At 45.8% G+C, this 10,539-nt stretch overlaps 1 protein-coding gene across 1 annotated transcript in view; it reads right to left on the bottom strand.

Annotated features, from left to right (window-relative positions):
- LOC311140012 (sodium/potassium-transporting ATPase subunit alpha-3-like) overlaps positions 1–10,539 on the bottom strand; it is a gene marked incomplete at both ends in the record, with an annotated part of 32,894 nt that overhangs the window by 246 nt on the left and 22,109 nt on the right. The window contains 14 exons of the mRNA XM_084174986.1: positions 118–272; positions 649–817; positions 1,192–1,342; positions 1,525–1,837; positions 2,176–2,368; positions 2,522–2,766; positions 3,202–3,400; positions 3,933–4,201; positions 4,577–4,694; positions 4,812–4,946; positions 5,058–5,171; positions 7,558–7,761; positions 8,241–8,300; positions 8,919–9,044. Coding sequence (XP_084031112.1) covers positions 118–272; positions 649–817; positions 1,192–1,342; positions 1,525–1,837; positions 2,176–2,368; positions 2,522–2,766; positions 3,202–3,400; positions 3,933–4,201; positions 4,577–4,694; positions 4,812–4,946; positions 5,058–5,171; positions 7,558–7,761; positions 8,241–8,300; positions 8,919–9,044 — 2,451 coding nt within the window. The remainder of the gene's footprint in view (positions 1–117; positions 273–648; positions 818–1,191; positions 1,343–1,524; positions 1,838–2,175; positions 2,369–2,521; positions 2,767–3,201; positions 3,401–3,932; positions 4,202–4,576; positions 4,695–4,811; positions 4,947–5,057; positions 5,172–7,557; positions 7,762–8,240; positions 8,301–8,918; positions 9,045–10,539) is intronic.

Below are 10,539 nucleotides of genomic sequence, written 5' to 3'. Positions count from 1 at the left end.
ATATCAAGTTTCCATGTGAAAATGTTTTCAATGATGCACAATATCGTATTTCTTTAGCTCTCTGCCATGTGTCTGTGTGCCGTGTGTGTGTGTTATGTGTGTGTGTGTGTGCCTTACCATGTCAGTTCCCAGGTCAATACAGAGGATGGTGATGGTTCCCAGGGGTAGGGGGATGTTGACAATGATGAAGAGGAGGAAGGGTGTGATCTCAGGGATGTTACTGGTCAGGGTGTAGGCAATGGACTTCTTCAGGTTATCAAAGATCAGACGACCTGCAAGGAGACAGGAGGACACACATAGAGTTCACAAACTGAACTCTGACCTCTAACCTCTGTAGAATTGAGCAAAGGTCACTCAAGGTTGGATCAGGGCCCGCCCTTATTCATAAAGTGTCTCAGAGTAGGCGGGCTGATCTAGGATCAGGTCTCCCTTGTTCATGTGATCTTATTCACTCTGATCTAAAAAGTCAAAACTGATTCGAGATCAGCACCTACTCTGAGATGCTTTAAGAATACAGGCTCATATTACCTGTCCCTCCCCTTTTCTCCTTTTCTGCCCTCTTTTACCTTTCTTCCACTTCTCCCTCTCACCCTCTCACACCCCCTTCTACTCTTTCCATCGATTCTCCTCTCTCTCCCTATTTCTCACCCTCTTCCACTCCGGTGACGATGGAGGCAAAGTTGTCGTCCAGCAGGATCATGTCAGCGGCCTGCTTGGATACGTCAGAGCCGGAGATTCCCATGGCAACGCCGATGTCAGCCTTCTTCAGGGCAGGAGAGTCATTCACACCGTCACCTGTCACAGCCACGATGGCACCCTGGGAGGGACAAAAGAGTTAGGTTGTGTCCCAAATGGCACCCTATTCCCTTTATAGTGCACTTTAGTAGTACTTTTGACCATGGCTCATAGACAGTCACTATTGTACCAAAACTAGGGGGAAGTGATGTGGGGTCAATTCCCTGTTCAATTCAATCAATTCATTTCCAATTGCCCATTATTTTCAATGAGTATATTTAAATGCATGAATAAAATGTCAACAATCTCCCCGAACTGAAAATGGAATGAACCCCAACCCTGTTTCCAGACTTATATTAGTGTAGTTGTGGAAAGCAAGTTCACTTTTGTTGATTGGGTGATGGATTCAGGTGGTGTGTGTGTGTCTTTCTGTTTCTGTCTGTGTGTGTGTCTCACCAGTCGCTGGCAGCCCTCTACGATGATGAGTTTCTGCTGGGGGGAGGTCCTGGCAAACACGATCTCAGTGTGGTTTCTGAGGATGTCATCCATCTGGTCCTGAGACAATTCCTTCAGGTCTGTACCATGGATCACACAAGCCTTGGCGTCCCTGAGACACACACATTTTCAAATAGTGAGCTTGGATCCACAGAGACAGGGCGAAAGTGACATGAGAGTGAAAATGTATAAGAACAATGAAGGAGCAGAACAAGATCCCATGTGGTCTCGCCTTCATTGTAAAATTATGTACTGTGCTTGTGTGTGTATGTGTATGTGTCTCATGTTTCTCACCTTGGGTTAACCTGGCTGACGGGGATATTGAGGCGAGAGGCGATGTCCTCCACTGTCTCGTTGCCCTCGGAGATGATGCCCACGCCCTTAGCGATGGCCTTGGCAGTGATTGGATGATCACCGGTCACCATGATGACTTTGATGCCAGCCGAACGGCATTTACCCACAGCGTCGGGCACAGCGGCACGGGGTGGGTCAATCATGGACATGAGGCCCACGAAGCACAGGCCCTCTGTGGTGAAGTTGACGTCGTCACAGTCGAAGGCAAAGCCCTTGGGGTACTGGTCCTCTGGCATTAGCAGGTGGCAGAAACCTGGGGAGTGACAGGAGGTGTTAGCTTGATTTACCTTTCCTACTCATTCTCTACTAAGTCAGTCAATCCTTCAGTTCTTATTTCTATTCATCATTGGATACTGTGCATTTGACCCATTCTCCAAGAACCAACATCCTGACCTTCCCTCCTCATCCTGCCTCTTTCTCTCTCCCCCTCCCCTCGCTCTAACAACCCTCTCTACTCCTCTTATGTGTTCTGGAAGGCCCATTTCTTACTCTTCCCATTTCTTTCTCTTCCTTGTTCTCATCCGTCCCTCCACAACCCTCTCACTCTATCGCTCCCCCCCCCCTCTCCCTCTTTCATTCTCCCTGTCTCACCGAGTACTCTCTCTCCCAGTCCTCCAAGCTCCATGTAGGCGTTCTGGAAGGATTCCTTCATCTCCTCGTCCATGGGCTGCTCTTTGCCCTGGATGATGATGGTGGTGCAGCGGTCCAGGATCCTCTCTGGGGCTCCCTTCATCACCAGCAGGTAGCGGTTGTCATTGGGATCCTCTGTCTCGTGAACTGAGAGCTATGGGGGTGGTTGAGGATGGAAGGGAGAGAGCGAGAAATAGGGGGAAGAAGGGGGAGAGGGAGATCAGACATGGTCAGGGTGTTATAAACCAATCCATTTGAGTGTTGTGTTGTGTGTGTGTGTGTGTATATGTACATGTGTGTTACGTACCTGGTACTTGTTGGTGGAGTTGAATGGGATCTCGGCCACCTTCTTGTTCTTCTCCCTTATTTGTTTGACAGAGCCACAGGACAGCTCGATACACTTGAGCAGGGCAGACTCGGAGGCATCACCAGCGGTGTCCCTCTTCAGGATGGGCAGTTGGTCCTGGCCAGCTTTGAACACGGCACGGTTGCAGAGAGCTGCGACGCGAGCCAGGGCAGCCCATGAGGCTGAGGTCTTGTCAAAGGAGGCACCTGGAGAGAGAGGTGGCCGATTAGAGATGATAAAACAATATCAATCACTAACCTGTAATTAAACTGTACTTGTCTGTGTAACTACCATGTGAATACATAGGTTATAGAACTACTTAAAATCAAGAGGGATTCCTAAACTTAAACCTGTCTCTAAACCTGACTGTAACCCAAACTCTAACCCTAACGCAAACTCTAACATTAACATTCAGCTCACATCACACTGAATGTGGATCTAGCATTCGCCAGCCAATCTTTCAGTACGCCAACATTTGTCACGCGGTTCTACATGTAAAATCGGTGTGCACTTGGTTCGCAAATTACGTTCAGAGGTGCTAAGTACTCTCGGCCAGAAAATGCTATTGGTGTGTCTGAGCCCTAACTCTAACATTATATCTAACACTAACTCCAACCCTAACCCTCCTGATCTCCTCTTACCAGACTGGTCCTCTGTGGTGTCAGCCTCGTGGATCTGGTTGTCGAACCACATGTGGGCCACGGTCATCCTGTTCTGGGTCAGGGTGCCAGTCTTGTCGGAGCAGATGGTGGAGGTGGAGCCTAGGGTCTCCACAGCTTCCAGATTCTTGACCAGGCAGTTCTTCTTAGCCATACGCTTGGCAGTCAGAGTCAGACATACCTACAGCACAGTGACAGGGGAAAGACGGGGGTTATCCAGGAACCAGAATGAAGGAGGGTACTGGTACTACATTTTCTGGAGAAAATGTGTGTGCTTGCTTCAGCTGTCTAATTGGTCTAGAGATATATAATGTATTTCTGTCGAAGTTATAGTTGGTCTGGATCTAGTCTCATTCGATGTCTAGTAGGTCTATATTAACTGTGTAGTTAGCTGTCTAGTTGGTCTAATTGGTCTAGATCTACAGTCTAGTTGATCTAGAATGAATCTCATTTATATAATATATGATATTTAGCAGACACTTTTATCCAAAGCGACTTACAGCCATGAGTGGATAGATTCTACGTACGAGTGGTCCCAGGAATCGAACCCAGTATCCTTGCGTTACAAACGCCATGCTCTACCAACTAAACTGAGGAGGACCACTAGAATATACAGTCTAGAGGTCAGGTATGAGGTTCAATAGAGATGGGATTCAGAGACAAACAGCAATAGAGAGGAAGGGTCAGACGGAGAGGGGGCCAGGGCCACTCACAGTGACAGTAGCCAGCAGGCCCTCAGGGACATTGGCCACAATGATGCCAATGAGGAAGATGACAGCCTCCAGCCAGCTGTATCCCAGGCAGACGGCCAGGATGAAGAAGGTGATGCCCAGGAACACGGCCACGCCTGTGATCAGGTGGATGAAGTGCTCAATTTCTTTGGCGATGGGGGTCTTGCCCGACTCCAGACCGGAGGTGAGAGTGGCGATACGGCCCATGACGGTACGGTCGCCGGTACACACCACGATGCCACGCGCTGTACCTGAGAGAGAGAGAGGGAGAGAGAGAGGGGGGAAATAGAGGGCATATATTAATTCAGTAAAAGAGAGGTTGACATGAGAGAAGAGAAGTAAAGTGGGAACTCTTTTATGCTAGTATGTGGGGAACTTCTGTGTCAACAACAGCTCTGTGGTATAATATTACGTTTGAATCAGCTTAGTTGAACCAGTCAAAAGCCTAGCAAGCCTTAGTGCTGCTGGGGTGCAGCATCCAATACTGCAGTAGGACCCTGTTGACTGAATTTGGTAGGTCGAGTCTGACACGCAGGAATAGAGAGAAGAGGATAGGAGAATTGTCAGGGACAGAACAGGTGATGTGTCTGTCTGTCTGTCTGTGAGTTAGCAGTTTCTATGGTTACCTTCAACGCAGTTGGTAGAGAAGAAAGCGACGTTGCGGGTCTCCAGGGGGTTGTCATGGGTACAGTCAGGTGACCTGCTCTGGGGTTCTGATTCGCCAGTCAGGGAGGAGTTATCCACCTATAAGAGAAGGACAAAACCCAGCGAACTTGTTGAACATTTGATATATAAAATGTGTAGCTGTGTGAGTGTGTGTTATATGAACTATGTGCGAGTGTGATTGTGTGTGTATGGTACCTTGCAGCCGTGAGCAGAGACGACTCTGAGGTCGGCGGGGATCCTGTCTCCTCCCTTCACCTCCACCAGGTCTCCAGCCACCACCTCCTCAGCATTGATTGTCATCTTCTCGCCCTCACGGATCACCAGCGCTTGCTACAGGGAGAACACAGAGGGAGGGTTAGATAGTCCACACTACATTCATATATATATACCCCCCCCCCCCCCCCCCCACACACACACACACACACACACACACATGTTTACCTGGGGCACCATGTTCTTGAAGGACTCCATGATTTTGGAGCTCTTGGCCTCCTGGAAGTAGGAGAAACAGCCGGTGACCACGACGACAACAGAGAGCACGATACCCAGGTACAACTGAGGAGAGAGAGAGAGAGAAAGGAAAGCCCATTGTTATACTGTGTACATTGCAGGTCAATGCATATTAGGAGTATTTAGCTTCAAACTGAACACAGACCACCGTGGTAGTAGTCACTATGCTAGATGATCATGCAAAAACAGAAAAAAGTGGCAATGACCAAGTACATTAGCCATTTGGGTGTATTTTACAATTAAGGTTAGGGACTGGCACTGCTGGCAGTGTGTGTGAGGTTTGGTAAATTTAGGTACAGTTGAAGTCGGAAGTTTACATACACTTAGGTTGGAGTCATTAAAACTCGTTTTTTCAACCACTCCACAAATGTCTTGTTAACAAACTATAGTTTTAGCAAGTCAGTTAGGACATCTACTTTGTGCATGACACAAGTCATTTTTCCAACAATTGTTTACAGACAGATTATTTCACTTATAATTCACTGTATCACAATTCCAGTGGGTCAGAAGTTTACATACACTAAGTTGACTGTGACTTTAAACAGAAAATGATGTCATGGCTTTAGAAGCTTCTGATAGGCTAATTGACATCATTTGAGTCAATTGGAGGTGTACCTGTGGATGTATTTCAAGGCCTACCTTCAAACTCAGTGCCTCTTTTCTTGACATCATGGGAAAATCAAAAGAAATCAGCCAAGACCTCAGAAAGAAATGTTAGACCTCCACAAGTCTGGTTCATCCTTGGGAGCAATTTCCAAACACCTGAAGGTACCACATTCATCTGTACAAACAACAGTACGCAAGTATAAACACCATGGGACCACGCAGCTGTCATACCGCTCAGGAAGGAGACGCGTTCTGTCTCCTAGAGATGAACGTACTTTGGTGTGAAAAGTGCAAATCAATCCCAGAACAACAGCAAAGGACCTTGGGAAGATGCTGGAGGAAACAGGTACAAAAGTATCTATATCCACAGTAAAACAAGTCCTATATCGACATAACCTAAAAGGCCAGTCAGCAAGGAAGAAGCCACTGCTCCAAAACCGCCATAAAAAAGCCAGACTACGGTTTGCAACTGCACATGGGGACAAAGATCGTACTTTTTGGAGAAATGTCCTCTGGTCTGATAAAACAAAAATAGAACTGTTTGGCCATAATGACCATCGTTATGTTTGGAGGAAAACGGTGGTGCTTGCAAGCCGGAGAACCCCATCCCAACCGTGAAGCACGGGGGTGGCAGCATCATGCTGTGGGGGTGCTTTGCTGCAGGAGGGACTGGTGTACTTCACAAAATTGATGGCATCATGAGGAAGGAAAATGATGTGGATATATTGAAGCAACATCTCAAGACATCAGTCAAGAAGTTAAAGCTTGGTCGCAAATGGGTCTTCCAAATTGACAATGACCCCAAGCATACTTCCAAAGTTGTGGCAAAATGGCTTAAGGACAACAAAGTCAAGGTATTGGAGTGGCCATCACAAAGCCCTGTCACGAATTCCGCCGAGACTGCTCCTCCTCCTTGTTCGGGCAGGCTTCGGCGTTCGTCGTCCCCGGAGTACTAGCTGCTACCGCTTGATGTTCTCTATGTTTGTTTGGTTTTGTCTTGTTGGTGCACCTGTTTCGTATTATGTATTGATTATGTCACCTATAAGTTTCCTTTGGTTTTGTTTGCAGTTGTGTGTTGTTGTCCGCCTGTCCGCTGGTGTATGTTATTGTTTTCTAGTTGTTAGTGTTTTACGCACTGTCTGCGTAATCGCTCACCTCCTGTGTTTTGAGGCCCGTTATTTTGTATTTGTCTTTGTGACAATTAAAGTCGTTTTCGACTAAGCTTCTGTGTCCTGCGCCTGACTCCAACACCGCATCCACATCAGCTTCTGACAAGCCCTGACCTCAATCCTATAGAAAATGTGTGGGCAGAACTGAAAAAGCGTGTGCGAGCAAGGAGGCCTACAAACCTGACTCAGTTACACCAGGTCTGTCAGGAGGAATGGGCCAAAATTCACCCAACTTATTGTGGGAAGCTTGTGGAAGGCTACCCGAAACGTTTGACCCAAGTTAAACAATTTAAAGGCAATGCTACCAAATACTAATTGAGCGTATGTAAACTTCTGACCCACTAGGAATGTGATGAAATAACTGAAAGCTTAAATAAATAATTCTCTCTACTATTATTCTGATATTTCACATTCTTAAAATAAAGTGGTGATCCTAACTGACCTAAGACAGGGATTTTTTTACTAGGATTAAATGTCAGGAATTGTGAAAAACTAAGTTTAAATGTATTTGGCTAAGGTGTATGTAAACTTCCGACTTCAACTGTATGTGTGATTCAGCTGTATGTGGCTCTAACTGTCCTTTATTCTGTGGCTGTGTTTACGTTTCGTGTTTGGGTGCATGTATGTGTGTGTGGGTGTGCTTGTGTGTGGCTCACATTGTCTCCTGCCGGCTCGTCCTCAGTGGCGGCCTGGATAGCGTAGGCCAGGAAACAGAGGATGGCGCCGGTCCACAGCAGGATGGAGAAGCCACCGAATAGCTGGCGACAGAACTTGATCCACTCGGGGGTGGTCGGGGGAGGGGTGAGGCAATTGGGACCGTCCCTGATCAGAAACTCAGCCGCCTTGGCGTTGGTCAGACCCTGGGTGGGGAGAGGGTGGGGTGGGTTAAACCTAGAACTGAGTGTGTTGAAATTAGGGGTGACACCACAAAAATCCTATTACATCTAATATGTAATTATATGGGTAAAACTTTAAGCCTGCAGGTATAATGCTTTATGACTACTTATAAGCATGTATGAGTCTTTAAAACATTATAATGAGGCTTAAAATGTGTTATGTCTTTACGTAGAACATTTTCAACTGACTCAAAAAGGCTGTAACTTAGTGAGGATCATTATAAGATGATAATTAAGACTTTATACGGAGCTTGAGTAGTATTAGAATGCATTAAAATGTTGCTCAAACTGATCCACTCAAAAACACCAACCGTGTGGCATGAGTGAATGTAAAATAGTAAAATAACACCATCTAGTGGCCTAGTAGCAGCTCTGTTAGTGATACAGCAGGAATTGGCGACGACTCTAGTATCTCTATGGTACAGTACAGTAGGATGACTCACCTGGACAATGTCAGTGTTGAACTTCCTGCAACATTCCTCTATGGACATCTTGTGTTCCGTCTGAAAGGTAGAGAGGGAGGGAGGGAGGGAGGGGGGAGGGAGGGAGAGAGAGAGAGAGACAGAGAGAGAGAGAGAGAGAGAGAGAGAGAGAGAGAGAGAGAGAGAGAGAGAGAGAGAGAGAGAGAGAGAGAGAGAGAGAGAGAGAGAGAGAGAGAGAGAGAGAGAGAGAGAGAGAGAGAGAGAGAGAGAGAGAGATAGATAGATAGATAGATAGATAGATAGATAGATAGATAGATAGATAGATAGATAGATAGATAGATAGATAGATAGATAGATAGATAGATAGATAGATAGATAGATAGATAGGTAGATAGATAGAGTGATAGAGTGTATGTATGTGTATTTGTGTGGGAGAGAGAAACAGAGAAACATTGAGAATGTGCCATAAATATCATAAAAATTAATTTAAAACAAACTAGGATAATTATTATCATTCACTTTAAGGTCTTTCTCCAAACTATTTAGAGAGTGTATGTTCCAGTTACACATTATTAGATCAGGCCAATATTCATACTCTAACACTTATGGAGAGGCATATGTTAGTATTTCAATAATAGTTATGGGGCACCCCTTGAGCAGGGCAGTGTGTGTGTGTGCCACTGTGTGCCAGTCACTTACAATCGGTACTTCTTTCTTGAGTTCATCCATATCCTTCCCCTTCTTGTTCTTCTTGCTGGGAGAAGATTTGCCATTGCCATCTTTATCCTGTGTGGTAGCAACGCGGTAACTGTCCGACCGCCCATACTGGGCGGGGGGGGACAGTCAGAGAGGGGGGAAGGGATTAGGGGGGGATACTTTCATTATTATTTCAATAGAAACATGGTTAAAGCACCAGACACAACAGACGGGGAGAGGGACTTCATTATTTTCTCTGATACCCATTTGATCTTCACAGAGATCACAGACAGAAGGATCAAACGACCGTCTGGCTTTACTGCAGTGTTTGTCTCATCTCGGAACCCGCTATCACAGTTTGTATCCACTGGCCACCTGCTCCATTTGTCATTTATGTTAACTGTCTGTCACCAGAGACTACTGTATGTTCTCCACACACACACACACACACACACAGGTACACACACACACACACAACACACACACTAGCTGGTGGGGCACAGAGGCGATGAAAGAGAAACAGAGTGCAGACAGTGCATTATCTCAGTCTTCAAAACCTCTCTAATTAAGTTCATATCAATTCAATTAGGTTGGATACATCAATGTGACTGTGATGTGTTGAATATGAAACAGTTTTGCAGACCCACACACACGCACGCACACACACACACACACATACACACACACACACACACACACACACACACACACACACACAGACAGACAGACAAATGTCTCTCTTCCAGTGAGCTCAAAGTGTTGCATTAGCTCAATTTCCGATTTACACTAACTGGTGCTCAAATCAAATCAATACAGAAGCCCCTGACCAGAGTCCCTCAGTTGACAGAATGAGAGAGAGAGAGACAAAATGGCTTCCAGGAGGTTCTATGGGTCCTAGTGGAAAAGCCGCTCATTGACACAGCCAACTCATCAAGGAAACTGACCTTGCTGCAGTAATGTAATAAAGGACCAGAAGGGTTAAAGGACCAAAAGACATCCAAAAGGTAATCTGTCTGTCTCTTACCACACCCCTCACCCTTAATTAAGAACGTGTAGCTCACACTTTCTCACCCATTCTGATGATATAGTCACTTTTGTCATCAAGTGACTGTAAGGTGTAGTGTTCAAGGAAACACAGGGAAGCTGGTGGCTATTGGCAAGATGACATGCTCTAACAAACTTGGTCTACTGCTGTATAGCTACACCATGCCATGGTTTGACAGGGTTTCAGCTGTGTTACTGCTTGGTTGGAACAAAAGCCTGCACCTACACTGGCCCTCTTTGGATATGATTGGCCCTTCCCTGTTAATTTATTCTGAATAATAAAGGGTAAATACACATTCAATACATTTTTTTTTTTGCCCTGTCCATCACAAACCAAATAAATACCCTATACTGAGCTAAACACGTGTTACCTAGGCTCCCACACCCTGATAAACACACTTGACTGACTAAGTATAATGCCATGAATGGGTGAGTAAACTTGCCACTGAAAGTCCCAGTGCCTTAATGCGAGTGCAGTTGAGAAATGTCAGATGCATAGAATCTTCCACTTGTAAAAGAGACCAAACTTAGTGGTTCATTGTGGCCAGAAAGGTTTGAGAAGGATTTATAGTGAGCACTG

The sequence above is a fragment of the Coregonus lavaretus genome, assembly GCF_964263955.1.
Source record: "Coregonus lavaretus genome assembly, chromosome: 13".
Lineage (NCBI taxonomy): Eukaryota > Metazoa > Chordata > Actinopteri > Salmoniformes > Salmonidae > Coregonus > Coregonus lavaretus.
Note: the sequence above shows the minus strand (reverse complement) of the source record. Positions and strands in the feature narration are given on the sequence as shown.